Source organism: Balaenoptera borealis (assembly GCF_965194805.1).
Source record: "Balaenoptera borealis genome assembly, chromosome: 13".
NCBI lineage: Eukaryota > Metazoa > Chordata > Mammalia > Artiodactyla > Balaenopteridae > Balaenoptera > Balaenoptera borealis.
The window spans coordinates 20,365,105-20,386,538 of record NC_138870.1 but is presented as its reverse complement, the minus strand read 5'-3'; the positions used below and the strand labels follow the sequence as shown (position 1 = coordinate 20,386,538).

Below are 21,434 nucleotides of genomic sequence, written 5' to 3'. Positions count from 1 at the left end.
AAGACAACCCTTTTATTTCCTGTTAATGAAATATATACATGTATGTGTGTACTTCTTTCTGTTAGAACCAAGGGAGTAGAAGAAGAAGAATGGAAACACCAAAAATATACCATAAAAAAATTAATTAAAGAGATGAAGTGTGACTCTTGTAACCAAATATTCTCTCTTTGTGTTCACCCCCTGTCTATGTTCAAGGTCCCTGGGTGCTCAATAGGAGCTTTTAAATTATCTTTCCCTGTTTGATGTTGCTAAGTATAATGAATGGATAGCAAAGGACTTTTGTAAGAAGCTACTGTTTGTATAATCTCAGAGTTGGTAAGCATAGCAATACCTGGTTGGTTCCCATCCTGAGGCTAATAAATTTCAGGCTTAAAGAGAATGACTATTTAAATCGAACTCTATTATTCAAACAATGTAGCTTTATAACACAAATAAAACTTATATTTTCTTGGTATGGGGACTATAAAGAATCTGTGCCATTAGTTTGGATTGGCATTTTTGTGGGTTATTGAGCATCAAACCAGAATCACTCGGGATATCAGAAATATCCAGGGATGTTCAGAAGTCAGGAATTCAAGTAGAATTGTGAAAGAGAATGCATCTAGTCCAAAATCCAAAATTACTTACCTCCTCTTTATACTCTCTAGGATTTGGTATAATACAATTTCCTTTTTTATACATATACCCCAACAAGTTCCCTTGGTAGAATAATTTATTAATGGAGCAAAAATACCATCACTTGTAATTTATACCTGTGACCACAACTCAATAAAGCAATCACAGCAGTAGATTTCTGCAGAACTTTTTTGTTGTTGATGGTTTCATTTTTATCTTCCCCTCATTTTAACATCTATATGGCAAGAATTTTGGAGATTGAACATACAGTACCAAGAAGTCAGCATTCTGAGAGTCCATTCATTGTAAATAAGGGAAAGATTTGTCAGTTTCCAATTTTCTCCTTATTTTTACAGTGCTATCTTTTTGTCAAACTTTAGTCTTACTTCCTAGAGTAATACAGAAAAATCCTTATTCTGACATTTTTATTCTAATTTCTCTGTTTTGCATATTCTATAGGTGCTCATTATTGTTTCCATGTACCTGTTTTTCTTTAGAAAAGCGTTGTTCATCTTTCAGTATCTAATTATAAATAACAATAAAATTTCAAAAATGTACATGGTAAACCCGAGTCCCTGAAGGAGAAGGTGATACTCTCTTATAACTGCCATTTTTAGACATACGTGAAGAGCACTAGGCCATTGCTCTTCTCCCTGTGTGGATGCTTTCTGAGAGCTCATGAACTAAAGTGTATTTAACCATTCACTTATGAAAATAATGGTTCATAAGTCATCATTTTACTACCTTTATTTTTATAACCTGAATATTGTCTTTCAAGGTGCATCTACGTTTGGATGTTCCACATACAGATTTAAAGATCTCAAAGAGGGAATTCCCCGGCGCTCCAGTGGTTAAGACTCTGCGCTTTCATTGCCAAGGGTGTGGGTTCGATCCCTGGTCGGGGAGCTAAGATCCCACAAGCTGCGCGGTGCGGCCAAAAAAGAGAAAAAAAAGATCTCAAACGATAAACCCATCTCTTGAGACCTGAGGGAGATTTTATGGCATCCATTATAGTGCTGGGGTCAAAAGTTAGGGCTAATGCTCAAGTCATAAACTAATTTAGTTATATTGAATTTATTAATTTTTTTTACATATACTGATTCTAACAGTCATCTCTTTTTGCTAACCATTCTGTTTTTGTCAATACTGTAATCATTATTTCAACCTCTCAAGCAACAACTGTATTTACTTTGACTCCTTCCTCCTTATTTTCAAGTTACCTAATTTTATCATTACCTGCTGCAAATTGTCTCTAGGATTTGATGGTTCTTTTCAACTCTCACAACTACAATTTAGCAGAAAGCTTTTTATCATCACATATGTGGCACGGTAACAGTTTCCTATTCAGGGGAGATCTTTACTTTCTCTTCTACCCAATACATTCTCCATACCACTGCTAGACTGATCTTCCTAGCAACCTACTTTGAGAGTTAACACTCAGTATAGAATCTAGAATAGTTCTCCTTTGTCTGTCAGGTCAAATGTAAATAATTCTATCGGACTTTCATGACCCTTCATAAAATAACCCTACTATGGAAGTATAGTCATTCTAATTTATTATTCTCCATTTTTTTGGGTTAAGCCACTACCTTCTCGCACGTGTGTGTGTGTGTGTGTGTGTGTACCCTATAAAATTTTCTGGATGATGCTTCTGGGAAGCAACACTCTATATCTTTCCCTCTCTACCTATTCTTTCTAGAGTTACATCAAAAGGCTACCTATACATAAAGATTTAATAAATTCACTTAATATGTATTTATTAAACACTGATAATAGGGTCTGGAGTACCTGGTGAATAATCAGACACATTCCCTGCCTTCATATATGGTATAGAAAGAAAATTAAATAAACGATCCCAAAATAGTGTGCTGCTAAGTGGTATGTTAAAGAAGTTTCTACCTTCCTTTGATTTCCAGTGTTCTCTCTTTAAATTTCTTGTGCATGTATAATTTGCTGCTATACAATTTAGTATTTATTATAGTTGTTATGATTACTTATTGTTTCTTGTGTATTTTTTTAAAAAATAAATTTATTTATTTATTTATTTTTGTCTGTGTTGGGTCTTCGTTTCTGTGCGAGGGCTTTCTCTAGCTGCGGCGAGCGGGGGCCACTCTTCATCGCGGTGCGCGGGCCTCTCACTATCGCGGCCTCTCTTGTTGCGGAGCACAGGCTCCAGACGCGCAGGCTCAGTAGTTGTGGCTCACGGGCCCAGCTGCTCCGCGGCATGTGGGATCTTCCCAGACCAGGGCTCGAACCCGTGTCGCCTGCATTGGCAGGCAGATTCTCAACCACTGCGCCACCAGGGAAGCCCTCTTGTGTATTTTAAATGACTTGCAAATTTAATTTTCAACTCTGAGGAGAGCGAACCAGCTTGATTTTTTTATACCTTTAGCATCTCTTACAGAACCTGAATCAGTTGAGGAAGGCAGTATAACTTAATGATGACCAGCATGGATTTTCAAGTTAGATGATCTTGAGTTTAATGCCCCAATTTACCATTTCCTACTCTTACCTTGGGTAAATTACTCTTAGGAGCTTAATTTCCCCATCTGTTAAATAGGAGTATAACAGTCTTTATGCAGTTTCTCTGAGAATTATTAAATGTAATATCCAAAAACTTTTAGAACAGGGCCTTTTAAGAACTCCAAGAGTGGTAGCTATATTTTTACTGAAACATTTGTGAATTTAAACAGATCTTGTATATGTGGTCAGAAAAATGCCTAATAGTTTAGAAATATTATTAAAAGTCTTCAAAACTATAAGACTAAAATAACAATATTTTATATAGCATTACTCATATTAACTGCAAAAAAAAAAATCATGAGAACTGAAGCTTGTGCTTCTTGTATCTCAAATCACTGCTTCATGTCAATTCATGCTAAAGGTCCCTTTCAAAGAAAAAGTCCTGCTTTTGCTATAAACAGAGTGCTCTATTGAAAGTCATAATTAATATAGAAAAATAGCTCTGTAACTTTTTTTAAAAATAGGAAGATGGGATTAGTGTAATGACATAACATTTGACTGACATTGGGGTATGAAATCAGCTTGATCCTGTGAGGAGACACTGCTGGTGAGGGGCTGTATTCAGGCATGAATGGAGCACAGAGGAGGGAAGCTGGCCGAAAGAGAATCAGTACTTGATCTCTCTTCCCTCATATTACTGCTGTTGTTCTGTATTTATAGTGTAAAGAAACCTAAAAATTTGCTTGCAAGAGAATGTAGTGGTGCTAATGTTCTCCTGAAGAAAAAATTTGATACATCTATCTCACAAGAAGAAAGAGAAATATGAAAGAGAAGTAGAAATATGGCATAATAAATAATTGGTGTCATGTATTCATGAAAAATAATTCATTACTCTAATTTTTTTCGGACTTTGACTTTAAAAAGTTTTATTTCGTAATGAGGAGTAATTGAACATTCTTTCTTTGATCATTTTCCAGAGTTATCACTTTGTAAAGAACCATGAAACTGTGAAATTTGAAAATTGCGTATGCAACAGAGATAAAAGTGCACTTATGTCACATGACATTTTGTGAACTATTTTTTTTTTCCTTAAAAAAGTTTGTATTAGGTTATCCTTAAAAATGGGCCACCTCAAAAAACATTTAAATTATTCTTTAAAAAAATGATTCCATGGATGCAGTTTGGTTTCAGCAGAAAGAGCTATGAAACTACTTGTATATGCATTTTCATTTTTTGGTGGGGTGGGTGGGGGAAGGGATTTGTCTCCTCTTCTCCACTTTCCTGGTAAAGGGCCTCGCTTTTTCTTTATTTGTTTTTATATATTCTGTGTTTTGTTCATTGTTATCTCCTAATATGATGGGCTGAAACATTCTCAGTTTAACAAATACATAGTTCTTGCCACTTCTCAGTTACCATTTTATGAGTTTTGTAATTTGTAACACATATATTAACTCATATAATCCCTTAACTAATACAACTCATTATTTTGTAATTTATAATCCACTAACAACCCAATGAGGTAGGTGATAGTATTATCCCCATTTTACAGTTGAAGAAACCTAGGCATAGGAAGATTAAATAACTTAGGGTCACACAGCTAGTGAATGTGGAACCAGGATTTAAACCACATCTGTTTGGCTTCAGATTCTCTGCCCTTAACTGTGAACATCATTATGCTGCCTCACAAGTTAGTGCTCAAAATATTTTTATTACACGAATGAAAGAGAAAATTTAGTGAATGAAGTATTTCTTATTCTTCAATAATTATTACTACTAAATTCTGGAGATCTGGTACTATATCATAGCACATATGAATTACTTAGCATTTATTATCCCATTTTTAGATGAAGAAACTGAGTTTTGAAATGTTGAGATAGCTTGTCCAAGATGAATAAATGACAGACCCTGGATGTGAGCCCAACATTCTGACTCCTGACTCCAGTTTGCTTCACCATTGCTGCTTTGCTGACATCATATTTTACTGCATGGGGTGGGGTGGGGGGGTGTCACAGTTTATTTCACTTATGACAGAATATGTAGTCAGTTTCCAGTTATAAATGACGCTAGCAAACACTTAGCTTACTAACTTTACCAAGATCTGTTCTGTATGAGAAACTGTGCTCATTGCTCTGTGAGATAAATAGAATTCAGTTCCCAAACAGATCACAGTTTGAGGAATTCCTCAGGTATCATTTCTTTCTTCAGACTCAGAGTGAATAGGTATTTAGTTAAGTTTATTAACAACTACAGTAGAAATGTTCCGAAGGCTTCTTAGGAAAATGATAGGTGAATTATTATATATAATTAGTGGCTAGTTTCTCTTTACTTCTTAAAATATTATTATATAATCCACAATGCTAGTTTTTTTTTTTTTTAATAAATTTATTTATTTATTTATTTATTTTTGGCTGCGTTGGGTCTTCATTGATGCACGCGGGCTTTCTCTAGTTGCGGAGAGCGGGGGCTACTCTTTGTTGCGGTGCGCGGGATTCTCACCACAGTGGCTTCTCTTGTTGCAGAGCACAGGCTCTAGGCACACGGGCTCAGTGGTTGTGCCACGTGGGCTTCAGTAGTTGTGGCTCGTGGGCTCTAGAGCGCAAGCTCAGTAGTTGTGGCGCACGGTTTAGTTGCTCCGCGGCATGTGGGATCTTCCCGGACCAGGGCTTGAACCCGTGTCCCCTGCATTGGCAGGCGGATTCTCAACCACTGCGCCACCAGGGAAGTCCCCACAATGCTAGTGTTAAATGGAAGTGTTTTGATGTGTAGTCTAATTTTTGTTTAGAAACATCTTATGGTTGACCTTTGGGACCTCAGGGAAATCATCAAATGTCTTAAAGTGTTTTTGCTAGATGTTTAAACATAAGTAAGATACAGCACACAAATCATCAGCAGGAAGATGAGGCTGTCACAGCACAAAATTTTCTTTGTTTTTCAGGTTCTATTAATGTATTGGAATTCTCTAAATGCCACTTTTGCTTATTAAGTGGTTTTGAGAGCACATGAAAACATACGTTTTATTCTTGAATGCAGCATTTCTGAGATTCTTAGTAAATGTGGTTCTGGAAAAACAACCATTAGACACTTCTGCCCGTGTAGCATCCACATGCAAATGAAGATATTTTCCGAAACTGTTTTTCCTGTTTGTACAATCTCTTACTAAATCAGAAAATTTGCCTTTAAATTTCTGTTTCACTCACTGGAATTAAATTAGTTGGCAAATATGACATTGGTTTAAAAAAACAAAGGAAACATACTATCATTGTTTTATTTTATATTATAAATGAGATTAAACTATTAATAAATTCAAACCAAATTTTAGTACATTTCTGAAAATAATCTATTTCCACAATGCAATTTTGACTTCAATCTCAGATTCTTTAATCTATATAGTTAGTGTGAAACTAGCACACCTACGCCTGTTTCAGTATGTGCCAAAATGGCTATTAAAAAAATTGTCAGTGTCATTTTCCCCCAACATGTGTTGGTCATTTTTAACCTCTGCATGTTTGCCAACTCTTCTATCTTTTCCCCACCCCCAAGAATATATTACCTTTCAGCTCACTTCTCACATCCATTAAGTCCTGTCACTTTATGACATCTTTGGTCACCACTGCAGCTTTTTGTCATCTCCCTCTTTCCTTCTCTCCCTCTTTTTCTGTTTTAACTCTTACAGTTTTTCCTATACCGGTAGTTCTCTAACCTTAAGTTGTTAATAAGCCTTCCTCCCCTGGAAGGCTTGTGAAATCACACTTTGGGGCTTCTGATTCAGAATTCTGATTCAGAATCTGAGTTTCTGATTCAGAAAGTCTGAGATGAGGCCCGAAAAAATGTATAAAGTATTCCCAGGTCATGCCAATGATACTGTTCACTGACCAACCACAGTCTGAAAATCACATTTGTACAAATCACCTGTCCTTTATTGTTGTTTAGTACCACGTGAATGCGTCTTAAGAAAGAATGCACTTTTAAATGTTTATTTAGTCCTGTGATCAATAATTAAGTGTGAGTCTAAGGTAACGTTTCATCTCAATGCTCGGCAAAAAAATGCAAACCAAATTAGACTTTTGCTTAATTTCCAATCTTTTGCACAGGAAAGGAATTTTTTAAAGAGTCTATATTTTTAGGCTTGGAAAAAGCATCAAATAGCTTTCACTTCTATTTTCATTGTCCAAAATACATTAAAAATCTTTGAAATATGTACTGGATCCTATATTTCAAATATAATAGAGCCATTTTTATAAAATAATAATCTTTTACCTAAACTTGATGAGGTCCGTCACTATTTAGAATGTTAGATCTGCTCTCTGAGTAGGTTGTGTCTGCATTGCAGAGGCCGATGAACCTCTAAGGTTTCTACAGTATTCTTTAAAAATTAGAACTGAGCAGGGTATGGAATATGGAACTTTCCATAGATCATAGAGCAAAAAATGTACAGTACGTATTAGAGTATTATGGAATTTCTACCCATTTTTTTGTGATGGTTAAATGATTGTAAGGATTTAGAGCACTAATTTTCAGGGAATTTCTATAATCTCATAAAATGTTGAAATATATAAAATATAATCTTTCCTTAAAAGCTGACTTTGTTTGGATTCCTGTGACTACCTTGCAAGTGATCTAGAGTAGGCCGGTACAGCCAAGCCTAACACACAACCCCCTAGGGAGCTTTTAAAAAAACGCATATACGTAACTTGCTGGTCCCATCCCTAGACAGATTTATGAACCACTCATCTAATATCTGGAATCTCAATTAGTTTACCTTGTAGTCGTTTAAGCACTAAGAATTGTTGATCTTATAAAACTCAGTAAGTTTTACAAATGTGTTATTGGTGGCTTTTTCCAATATAGAAAGGTGAACAGTTGTGATGAGCTCTGTCTATAGATGACTGACAGTAACTCAAGCAAAACTGCCTCTGTCAATTTTTCATTTATTTAAATCAGTGGATCTGAGTATGCATTAGACAGCTCTTTTTAAGGAAAAGTTTAGAAAAGATTTTAAATCTGACAACATTAACACCAGCAGTAATCACAACCATAATAGACACCCTTCAGAGATCTGCCTATAAGTGCTGACTTTTGTTTTATAAATCTTGGGAACTGACCATATCCTGTTCCCAGAATATTGAATTTGATCATGTTAATCAAAGAAAGACTCTTAGTGTTCTCTAGTGAGCTTTTTGAAGTGTTGGATTTTGCCTCGTGTATCCTTCCTCATATATTTACATCCTGCTTTCAGGAAAATTCCTATTTGAAATTTAACTGGTATGACTTCTCAGAACGGTAACATTCATTTATAAAAGTTAACAATTTGTTCTGCCTTCCATTTCAGATTTATATGTGCATTATCACAAGGTAATTTCTGAGTAAGAAGACAATGATTGCCCTTAGTAATGTACTGTTTTATTCAATGTGTTTATTATTCTTTATAATTAAAATATTGATCTCTGTCTAAATGTTTATCTTAGGAACAGTAAAATTTCAAGTTATTGACATACATGCCTCTATGTTTATCTGAATAAAACATCAATAAACTCTATAGTTTGAGGCTCTTTTTACATATAATAACTGATCATTTTGAAATCATCTAATTGTATATATTAATGAGTTTATAGTCCTTTTCACATTTAGGTCAGAGCTTCTTAACCTGGAACCCAGGGTTTATAGGAGTTCCTAGGGGATTTCATTGAGGAATTTCATAGTTGGAACTATGAGAGTAGAAAATTAACTCTCTAAAATTATATGTAAAATTATGTGTGCAATTGCATGAGTGTTTGCCTGTATGCACGTGCATTTGAGTTTTGGAGGGCATCTCTAGCTACATCAAGAGATCTATAATCCAAAAGGAGTAAGCATTAGTGGTTTGAGGTTTCATGCAGAAGTACAATGAAAAATTATTTTAACCAAAAAAACTTTAAAAATATTTTTTACACAATCATTATGTATTTTTTTCTATTACTAAATGAAATTTGGCATCTCCTAGTTTGACAGAATAGGTTACAGGTAGTGCAATTTAGTTTCAAAATAGATATTTGTGCTAACATATTTTTATCCAATTTTTAAAGAATTTAAGGAATAACTTAATAATATAGCTTTTAAAAATTCGGATATAATTGCCATATAACATTATATTAGTTTCAGGTGTACAACATAGTTGACTCGCTATTGGTATATATTGAAAAATGATCACCACAGTAAGCCTAATTAACATCCATCGCCTAAGTTACAAATTTTTTTTCTGTTGTGATGAGAACTTTTAAGATTTACTCTCTTAGCAACTTTCAGATAGAGACTATAATATTATTAACTATGGTTACCATGCTGGACATTACATCCCAGGATTTATTTTATAACTGGAATTTTGTGCTTTTTGACCACCTTCTCCCGTTAGAACCAAGAACAGCCTGTTGCTGGAAGAAGAACATCACCATGTCAAAACTTGTTCAGCACCAAAGCACTTTCTCTGTGGATCTGTAGTTCATTTTGTGCTGCGTCTATGCAATACCAAAATTAATGAACTTGCATTAATGAGAATTTAATTAAAGGTAGTCCAAATCTTCTGTACTGTTTCTTCTAAGTTCAAAACTTTATTGAACTAGAAAGAATGCTAGAGATGGCCACACATTCTATAAAGATAGATAAAAAAATCATAAACTACTGAGCACCATTGTTTTGATTAGCCACTTAGACCTCAAATGTATATGTTTGGTTTATATAACTATTTAAATCTTAGGTTCATTTTTTTGGAATATAGTGTAAACCAATGTGTATTTGGATGGAGAGAGCTTTATAAGCCTACAATACTGCTGGGTTAATTAATTTCAGGACATTTATATCACTTCTTTAAGAGTTGAACATATTGAGGTGAAAGCCTCTCCTTTTCATACTTAATTATTAAGAAGAAGCATATCTTGTTCACCCATATCATTGATAGATATAGACATAGTTAAAGGTTTTTTTGGGGTTTGTTTGTTTTTTTGTTTTTTGTCTTTTAAGAGTAGGGTAGTATTAGCACTGTGGTTGAGAACCAGGTGTCTGGAAGCCAAGAGAATGGAGTTGATTATCTACTTTATATTTTATTTGTCATATGACCTCAGGCATTTACTTCAGTCTATGTGCCTCAGTTTCTCCATCTCTGAAGTGCAAATCATAATTAGGCTTGCCATGAGAATTAACTGAGTTAATGCATATATGGCAGTTTAAACAACGCCTGACACAAAGTAAATATTCAATAAATATTGTCTATCATTCTTAGTGATTATAGTCTGATAGACTGACTATTAAATGTAATGTTTTTACTACCCTGTGTGGATTTAATTTCCATTTATAGGACTGAAAAATACACATGATGATGTATTTCTTGAGTCCAGAACTCAAGAATGAAATGTCATTTGGGCAATAAAATGAAGATACATATTTGATTGAGTCGCATATTATCTCTTTTATTCAAATGAATTAATTCTTCTTAGTCACCAAATTCTCTGAAATTTGAATATTAAGGTGTTCATAGCAAAATGCTATCTATAGAATTAATAAGAATGCATTTTTAAAAAGATACTTTAATGAGGGTAGATACATGGATTCATTAGGCAGACCCCTTCCTTTATTTCATGTTTGCAAAGGTGACAAAGAGGGCAAGGTGAGGTAAAGCTTGTTCAAGAATAACGAATTTCCCTGGCGGTCCAGTGGTTAAGACTCTACGCTTCCACTGCAGGGGGCATGGGTTTGACCCCTGGTTGGGGAACTAAGATCCCACATGCTGCATGGTGTGGCCAAAAAAAAAAAGAATAATGAAGATTATTAACCTCATTCTCAAAGTTTGGGACACACTTTTATCGTTAGACTTTAAAAGTTACACATCACAGTTCTGAGAGCTCTTCTGCAAAATACTGAAGCTTGTTCTTAGAGTTCACAAAACTTAATTAAATATATATTGCTGGCCTGGACCACTGATGCATTTGTTAGCGGACTCTTTGAACTTTCAGCTCCCAGGAAAATGAAGGGAAACGTGCAGTCATTATTTCAGGGATGGTAAATGCAGTCCCAGGGAAGAAACTGAAAACCATAGGACTTCGTTGACCGAAGACTGTGCCAGCACTACATAACAGGCCATTGGCCATGCAGATGGACAATGGAGCCCCACACTGAAACATCTGTTAACTACATAAAACTGTTAAAGGGATTAACACCACCAGAGGCTGAATGTAATCAGACAGGTGAAACAGCGATAAGATAAATATTCCTGCTTGATATAAAAGTAATGCTAATTAATTTATTTTTATATTGCTGTGGTAACTGAGTTTAGAGTTCTTGTGAAATACGTTAAACTCTTCACAATATATCCTTTCTCTTTGCAAGGTGTAGAAAATTAGAGAGATGCAAAATGGGATATTATTTTATTTTACTTTAATTTGAAATTTTTTCTGGTATTTTAATAGACTTCATTGCATATAATTTGGGTGTCATTCTCTGTACTGATGATGCTACAGAAAAATGTGTGTAATTTTCACTTAACAGCAAGTGAAGCTCAGTTGCCAAATTCTTATTTGTAAAGTATATCATCATATAATGTAAAAACAGAGTATAAAATATAAATGTTTAAAGTGAAGCTAAGATTGGGATGTTTCTGCTTTTGACCTTGAAAACAAAGGAGAAGAAAGATCTGTGGAAAATAAATACAGCAGTTTTGCTGTATTCTGGTTTGCACATTAAACTGAGCTAATGTTTATTATGGGTCATTCATAAAAACATTCCTTAGTTTACTGAATGAATTTGTGATTGCCCCTTTCAGAGGTGTCTGTGTGTGTATGTATCTGTGTTTAAGTGTTTGCTTGTATTTATGTGTCGGTTTTAAATAAATAATTACAAAAGTGTACTTTCACTTAGCCTGCAGGGGCTTATAATTATTACATTATGCATATTGATTTCTAAATTCAAGTACCTTATAAGCTAAGACTCATCTATGAAAGTATTGTCTATACAGCATTCAATCAAGAAACAGTGATTGTAAGAGGCATATTCTGTTTTTAGGAAATGGAAACCATTTGTGGTTTAGAATTATAATTTTGAAAATTCTTTTAGCACACATTTTTTACTTTTGCTTTTCCCACATTGACTCGATCCCACCCAACAAACTGATGTTTGTACCATAGCTAATGTCCCTGTACTCACTAATATCCATTGACAAAAATCATATGAACAGTTTATGATTATATTTGTGTTGACATCTCTATTTTTCATATATTTTAAACAATTAGAATGACAGTTTTATCAAGTATTTTTAATCTAGTCAAAAATATTAGCATTATTTTTTAAAGATTAAATATCAAATCAGTGTGATTTGTCATTTTTCTGGGGTCAACAGATCCTCATTAACGTGTCTTAAATAGAGAACAAATGTGTAAACACGGGTATAAGCTATTATACTGAATATTAAATATGCACACGCTCATATATATTTTATTGGAAACTTTTAATGCTGTAGAATTAAGAAATAAACCTGGGGGAGACTAACTTCCTCAAAGATATTAGGATACAGATTTATTTTTAAGAAAAGCTCTGCTTTGTGGCAAGTCAAAGGATTATGAAGGTAAGAGATTATACAAGGAAAACCTTTAAGAAAATAAATTTTTCTTTGTCATTTCAATATCATTTCTCTTGAAAAGTTCTGAAAACACAATTTAGTGCTGCTTATACAAAATATACCCCTGATATTACACAAATTGCTGAAGTTCTACTAGAAATTATGGGAAAAATAATGCCAAAAGGAATACCAGAAGTATGTTTACCTTTTAGAATTATAGAATAAGTTCTTTTCATACATGTACACAATTATGAAGAGGCAAAGTCTGCAAGAAACTTTATTTTTTAGGGCAAATGAGGCTTAAAGTGGAAAACAGCAAAGGGTATCTATCATCAGAAACAGTGCTTCAGATTAACAAATGGAATTGGAAATAGCTTCTGCATAAGCAGAAATGAATTTACAGTATACTTCTCTGATGTCAGAATCACTTGGGTGGCTGATGTCTTCTTAAAAGCATGAGAGGAAGGTAGAGAACTAAAAGAGGACCCTACTTTAATTAGGAGTACCATAAAGAACAGGCAGCTGCTTAAAATTAAAAAGAAAATTAAATATATAGAATGTTATCTGTTTAAACATTATAATATCATGAGAAGGTTTATTACAGATGACCACTACATTTAATGTTCATAGGAAATCTAAGACTTTCAAACAAAAGCAAAAAATAGACAAATCTAATCCATATAGGCTTTGTAGAAAGGCTACATTGCTGTTTGAACTCAGTCTAAGGGAGAGAATCTTATTTTTACTTCTCCTATGAATTGATCTTTGTCTCACTCTAGTGTCAACCTGTAAAGTTAATGTATTCTTTTTTGAAATTTCTTTATTCCTTTTGCTCTTGCAGAGTGACATTTCACTTTTCACTGTTGCAGCTGAATAAGCCATGTAACCAATTAAAATTTAAAAGCTAACTGAATTTTAAACAAATATATATATATTTTTTTCTTTTGCTTTCTCTTTCAGGAAGTTGATGGCAATAAAGTTATGTCTTCATTTGCCCCACACAACTCATCTACCTCACCTCAGAAGGCAGAAGAAGGTGGGCGACAGAGTGGCGAGTCCTTGTCTAGTACAGCCCTGGGGACTCCTGAGCGGCGCAAAGGCAGCTTAGCTGATGTTGTTGACACCTTGAAGCAGAGGAAAATGGAAGAGCTCATCAAAAATGAGCCAGAAGGTAAAGGATGGAAAAGAAAACAAAGTTGTTGCCAATCTCCTGATTTTAATGGTTTGATTTTAACTTCTAGCTCCCTTTCCTGATGTACTCTCAAGGTTAAATTGGAAGAAACCTAATGCAATGAAGATGGATAGTATTTTTTTTTAGAAACATGTTTATACGTCTAACCCCAATTTTATAAATCATTAATTTTTGTTGTGATGTCTTCCTTATTTTCACACGAGTAAGTTGTGGTTGAGTAAAACTTAAAGGTTCAAGAATACAAAGTGGCAGAAGAGCCCAGGACAGTCACCGCCTACCTGCCAGATATCTGCAGTTTAGTTTGTGCTTCCCCACCAGGGCCATTTTATAACTTTGTTACATTTTATAACCTTTATACGTTAATGCATCTTAGACTGCCTAGACAGGTGGGTTGATTTTTTGTATAGTCTAAAATTAGTATGGTTAGAACTATTGTGTATTTGGAAAGTAGTGATTCTCTGTTAGCTCAGCTAAGGTTCCCATTTTTTCAACTTCCAGGATGCCTTTCTTTTAAGATTTCATTTTCTAAATTTCTTTAATAGTTACAGATAGTATCCTACAGGTGATAATGCTCATGGTCTAATCTTAAAATGAAAGCAAACAAACTAGTAAAACGATTGATGCAAACTGTATAATTTATGAATAACAGATAGTCATCCTTTATGTTACAGATGTTTACTAACTCCTGTTTAAAACCTATGTCCATCCTAAACACGGATGCCACGTTGCACACAAGAACATGCCTCCTATTTATTTCAGAGTCAGATGGAAAATTAAAACAAACAAACATAAAACAGTGACATAAAAAGACATGCTTTACACCAAAAATATACTGCATTTATACTATTTAACACTATTTATAACTGTTGTTAGGACACTGGTAAATTATATCTGGCGCAAAATGTATGTTAACCAGTATTTGGAGTCATGTGGTAATTAAATATTTCTGGGTCTCTACCAGATGCATAGCTGGGACATGGATTTTAGTTAAAATTTATGTAATTCACATGATCTTACAGTTGGAAGGAATTTTGGAGATAATCTAGTCAGCCAAAGACTTTTTGGCTCTAATCTGCATGGAGATAAAAATGGAGTTTTGAGGAGGACCCACACAACCTTTTTCTTTTAATGTGCTGCATTTTTTTCTGATAGTAAAAATAGTATTTTCTTACTATAAGAGTTGTTTAAAAAACAGAAAAATTAAAAGGAAGAAGATAAAAATCACCCAGAATCATAGCTTTCTGGTATAACATCTTTATGATAGTTTTCTTTTTCTTTATTTTTACATATGCTATTCATTTTTCATGATTAACTTTCTGCATTTAAAATTATTTTGCATCTTTTATGTTGTGATACAGCATTATTAATTAAAGTCCATAGTTTATTCAGATTTCTTTAGTTTTCACCGTGTGCTCTTTCTCTTCTAGGATGCCATCACATAACATTACATTTAGCTATTTAGTTGTTGTGTCTCCTTGGGCTCCTTTTGGCTGCAACAGTTTCTCAGACTGTTCTTGTTTTTGATAACCTTGAAAATTTTGAGGAATACTGTTCAGATATATTGTAGAATGCCACTCTATTAGAATTTGTCTGGTGGTTTTCTCATGATTAAACTGGGATTGTGGGTTTGGGTAGAGAGACCACAGAAACCAAGTACCATTCTTGTCATATCACATCAAGAGTACATACTTACTATGCGACTTACGAATGTTGTTGTTGACCTTGATCACCTGGCTGATAACAGTGTTTGTCAGGTTTCTCCACTGTAAAGCCTCCCTGTCCCCTTTCTGTACCCTACTGTACGGAAGGAAGGTGCTGTGTACAACCCACATTTAAGGAGTTAGGGAACCTTGATCCCCATCCTTCACAGTGAATCATCGAGAAATTTATTTGGATTTATTCTTTATTGGAGATTTATCTCTTCTCTATCATTTACTTATTCAATCACTTATTTATATCAGTATGAACTCATGGATGTTTATTTTATACTTTGAGTTATAATACAATTTTTTATTTTGTTAGTCACATTGTTCCGGCTTTGGTCATTGGCGGCTCCTTCTATGTCACTTTGACATACTACTGTGATGGTGGTTTTTTTTTTTTTTTGAACACTTCTTTACTTTCTGGTACTATAAGATGCTGCAGATTCATCTTGTATCTTTCCTTCTCCCAGTCCTAGAATAAGCCATTTCTCTAAGAAGCCCTGGTTCCTTTTATTGGAGAATGGTGTTAGAAAGCAAGATCTGGATATGAAGTGTGCTCTTTGCTACTGAGGTGTCATTTCTTTTAGGGCCTTGGTATTCCCTCAGTGTTTCATGTGAGCTTCCTTCCAAGTGGGTGCACAGACTCTTAATTTGGAAGCATATGACAGGCCGAGGCCAAACGAATAATTCCTAACAGGAAAAAGGGCAGGAGACAGTGCTTCCCAATTTGCTTAGCAGGAAACATTCAGAGGTACTGGGAATTAGGAGAAAATTATAGCTACACAGGCAAAAGAACAGAGATAGAGCATCCATGGCAGAAAGAGTTGACACAAAGAAATATCATTATGTGTGTGGACATTAGACTGTTTTCATTACTGTATTTCCCACAGCTCTTTTTTTGTACTTTCCTTCCTACAAATATATTAAAAGCTCAGCTCAAGAGTGACTTGTTATTGAGTAATATAAAGATATTGAGAAAATACAGAGATAGTCTTTATGGAAGACTGGCATATAGGTTGAACATGCCAAGCATCTAAAAGCCTGAGTCCCAGAAAGATAGTTTTTGTATGAATACACAACCACTAAGATGGTGTTATGTTTACGTACACAAGATTCCTAGACGTGCTTTGAGTACACAGAAATATAAGTAGACTCACAGTTATTTATTTATTTACTTACTTACAATTGAAGTATAGGTGATTTACAATGTGTTAGTTTCTGGTGTGTAGCAAATTGATTCAGTTATGCTTATTTTTAATATTCTTTTCTATTATGGTTTATCACAGGATATTGAATATAGCTCCCTGTGCTATGCAGTAGGACCTTGCTGTTTATCTATTTTATGTATACTAGTTTGTATCTGATAATCCCAAACTCCTAATTACCCCTCCCCCACCCCCTTTCCCCTTTGGTAAGTTTGTTTTCTATATCTGCGAGTCTGTTTCTCTTTTGCAAATAAGTTCATTTGTGTCATTTTATAGATTCCACATATAAGTGATGTCCTGTGGTATTTGTCTCTCTCTTTCTGACTGACTTCACTAAGTGTGATAATCTCTAGATCCATACATGTTGCTGCAAATGGCATTATTTCATTCTTGTTTATAGCTGAGTAGTATTCCATTGTATATACGTATATACCCCATCTTCTTTATCCATTCGTCTGTCAGTAGACGTTTAGGTTGCTTCCATGTATTGGCTATTTTAAATAGCACTGCTATGAACTTTGGGGTGCATATATCTTTTCAAATTAGAGTTTTCTCCGGATATATGCACAGGAGTGGGACTGCTGGACCATACGGCAACTCTATTTTTAGTTTTCTGAGGAACCTCCGTACTGTTCTCCATGGTGGCTGCACCAACTCACATTCCCACCAATGGTGCAGGAGGGTTCCCTTTTCTCCACACCCTCTGTAGCATTTACTATTCGTAGACTTTTTAATTATGGCCATTCTGATTGGTGTGAGGTGGTACCTCATGGTAGTTTTGATTTGCATTTCTCTAATATTAGTGATGTTGAACATCTTTTCATGTGCCTATTGGCCATCTGTATGTCTTCTTTGGAGAAATTAGACTCACTTTTATTGATGAAGAAATTTGCTCTTGTAAGAATATTTAGTAACTGCAACTATTTGGAGATTTATCAAGGAGCAATTTATGTATCTGAGTAAAGTGGTGATCTTAATCACCAAGAAAAAAAATAATAACATGGCAGAAAATTGTATCATAGAAAAGGAATAGAGTGTTAAAGGAAATTTCTTTCTATTTTTTTTTAACTGCAAAAAGAGAAAAAGGGAGAAATATATCTAGGGAGATATGTGAAAGGCTCCACAGCAAGTGGAAAGTTACATTCTAAATATTCTGATTCTTATTATCTCTATTTTCAGATGAGGAAACTGATGATTGAATATGTCACAGGGTGACTGTTGGGGTCATTATTCAAACTGATTACAAACTCCACTAATTAAAGGGTATGGTTAGACATGAGAATGGGCACCAAAACCTGACATTAGCCAAACATCAGGACAGTGACACTGCATACAGTACAAACAAGTGATCTGTAGTTCTGTGATGTAGTATAACATCAAAAGAATAAAATACACAGGAATAAATTTAATGAAGTACAAAACATTGTTATAGTTCTGTGATGAGGGCAGTAATATCGGGATGAGGAGAATAGAGAGTGAATGGAACTAAATGTTAAGCTGACAGATATCTGCTACGGAAAAATCTTTTCTTCCCTCAAGCTATGTTTTCCATTGTTTTTCAAAGGCCATTAAAATGAACAGCAGGTTGTGATGAAAATTTCATTAAGCCCCAGCGAAATCATTATGAGGGTGCCATATTCATGCCTTTGCTTCCTCTCATTGGGGGGGAATGCAGATTTCAATAGAAAGTCCGTATTATTTCCGACCTTATCCCTGCCAACAGCAAACTAGCAGAAATTCAGAAGTTAGAAGAGAATAGTGTGTCGTACAAAAGGAGGCCACCAAGGTAAAATGGTTAGAAAGAAAATTAGATTTGCATATGGGTCGAAGAAAAAATGGCTCTTTTATTCGAGCTAGCTTATCTTTTCAAGCAATTAATTAAAATATATTAAAAGTTATAAATAGGAGAAAATATATTTATATATTTTTGTTTGTATCTTTTTCCTCCATCAGAATTTTTGTCTGTCATTACTTAAAAAGTTCTGGTGCTGAAGTTTCTCATTTGTCCAGTGACACTTTAACTGATGTGGAACCTGCCAAAGTTCATAGTAAATTTTCAGTTCAAAATGTCTGACCTATGTAACATATATCTTATATTTGGTAGTAACTATGCTCTATCAGTTGGTTTTTTTAACTATTAGACTTAGGAGTTAAGAATGACAAGGTTTAATATCATAATATGTGATACATTATTCCTATATCAAGGCCTTGAATAAATGATATGTATTTGGTTGGTTGCATATATTAAGTGCATATCATGTGTTAATGATAGTGTTAAGTACTTTATATGAAATAGTTTATTTAATCTTTACATAAACCTCATAACCAGGGCTATTATGTATAGCTATTCCAATTTCAGGAAATGCCATACACATGAACTAAATATTCTGTTTCTTATTATCTCCATTTTCAGATGAGGAAACTGATGATTAAATATGTCACAGGGTGACTGTCAGGTCATTATTCAAACTGAAGTCAACCTTAAACTAAAATTCATGCCCTTAATCACTACTTACACTGTTTTTTCTAATTAGGAATTTTGCCAGTAATAGTTTAATGTTACACATTAACACGTGTCCCTAAATTCCTTTGAAATATTGAATAAGAAAGTAGTATTCCATAATTTCTGCTAAAGTAAATTTCTGATTCCTCAATGGTCAAATTTCCAGAAAACTTTAATTGAAAATCAACTCAGTTTAAACTGTTTGATTTTAAAGTGTTAAAAAAAAATGCCTAGGAAGATATCTTAAGAAAAACTTGTTTTAGAAGAATGTCTGGGAGCAAATTAGTTTGGCATAATAGAAATTCGGAATTGGAATAAAACGTAGACACATTTTAGCCCTCTCTCCTCATTTCGAGAGAGAGAGAGAGAACTGAGTTAGAGATGTACTTGAGATCACACAGCAAGTTAGTGTTAAAGCTAGAATGAGAATCCAGTGAACATCCTACAGGTCCGGGTGCCTTTTTTTTCCAGTTCAGTTACGTCATACCTTCTGGTATTCTTTACTTTCTCTGTCTTGATTCTTTTAGAAATAATGTCATCACCCCATCTTAGTTTTAAAGAGTATATCATTGATCATTAAATTAAATTTGAACAAATCTAAGACAACCAGCTATCTTAATTTAGCTACTAAAGCCAAGATAGATGGGTATCCACAAATGTCCTATGTTCTCAAGTTCCAGGTAGCTAGGGATAGTCTATAACTACAGATCAGCCTTTAAATTTAGGGGTCAGATCCAGACTTTGATTTTCATTCAAACCTTAGGCTCAGAACAGTGCAGGTGCAAGTAATTTTTACTTTGATGAGAACTTTATCTCATTTAAAATAGAATCCTTTTAGATACAAGATTATAACAGGCTTCATATTTTAACTTTTCTATATTATCTATAGTACTCCTATGTCTCTTTGGAATGACCTTTTCAGCTTATTTATATCTCTTCCTCCTAGAAACACAACAAACAACACCTTTTCTTGATTCCCATCCCCTCTATCTGTAATTCTGTTCCTCATTTCTCCAAGTCCAAGTTGCAAGAAAGAGTTATTTACACTCACTGCATTAACTTTTTCATCTTTTTAAGAACTGTTACTTGCCTCCCTCCATTGTTAGTTACTTAACTGTATTATGACTGTCCATTTATTTGTCAAGTTTCTTCCCCTATATTAAACTCCTTAAGGGTGAGGATAGTGCACATACTAAATATTTAAAATATTTGTTGAAAGGACGTTTATACTGCTTCAGTGTTACCCCATTGCTGTCTTGGGAAAAGGAGAGGAAAGACCTTAATAAATACACGACTCTTCTGCCAGATGTTATGTGAGCTACCTCATTTAATCCTCAGAAACTCCGAAGCTGGTATTATTTCTTATCTTAAAAATTAAAAATCAAGTCTTAGTAACTTGTTCATGTTCTTGTCATATGGAGGAACTAGAATTAGAACGAACTTCTTTTCATCCACAAAACTACTTGGCATTGAACGCAAGACCCGACCCTTTTATCCCCTTAACCTTACTTTCCACCATTCTCTAAGGTACATGTTCTCATGCTGTCTTTATTTAAGAAACTGCATGCAGTTCTCTCAACACTCTGTATTTTTAATACTACTCTGCCTTTTCATATGCGGTTTCCTCTACCTTAAATATCATACCCTGTCTTATCCACCTAATGAATTTATATGCACCTTTTAATACTCAGCACCTTCTCTGAACACCTTTGTCAGAATTTGGTTTAGTCTACACTGCTAACATAACTCATCTCTGTTAGTTCTGACCACATTACCATCATTGTTTATTTACCTACTGTCTTCCACAGCTGTATGTGAACGTTGAAATGAGTTCTTGGTTTGATTATCTGTGCCTCTCCACTTCCTAATAATGAACTTGGTGCATGGTAGGTGATTGTGTTACCTGTGGATGACGGTCCACCCACTAATTGACATTCTTAGCCTTTGCTAACACTCCCCTAAAAATTGAGTAGATTTCATTGCTCGCCTTCTGTTTTTAAAAAAATATTTATTTATTTTTGGCTGCATTGGGTCCTCGTTACTGCTCACAGGCTTTCTCTAGTTGCGGCGAGCTGGGGCTACTCTTTGTTGTGGTGTGAGGGCTTCTCATTGCAGTGGCTTCTCTTGTTGTGGAGCACGGGCTCTAGGCACGCGGGCTTCGGTAGTTGCAGCA

At 34.5% G+C, this 21,434-nt stretch overlaps 1 protein-coding gene across 7 annotated transcripts in view; it reads left to right on the top strand.

Moving 5' to 3' along the window:
* The window catches only part of SOX5 (SRY-box transcription factor 5), a 993,423-nt gene that overhangs the window by 685,461 nt on the left and 286,528 nt on the right, over positions 1-21,434 (top strand). For all 7 annotated transcript variants that reach the window (XM_082351965.1, XM_082351966.1, XM_082351963.1 and 4 more), the window contains one exon: positions 13,619-13,829. In XM_082351965.1, coding sequence (XP_082208091.1) covers positions 13,619-13,829 — 211 coding nt within the window. The remainder of the gene's footprint in view (positions 1-13,618; positions 13,830-21,434) is intronic.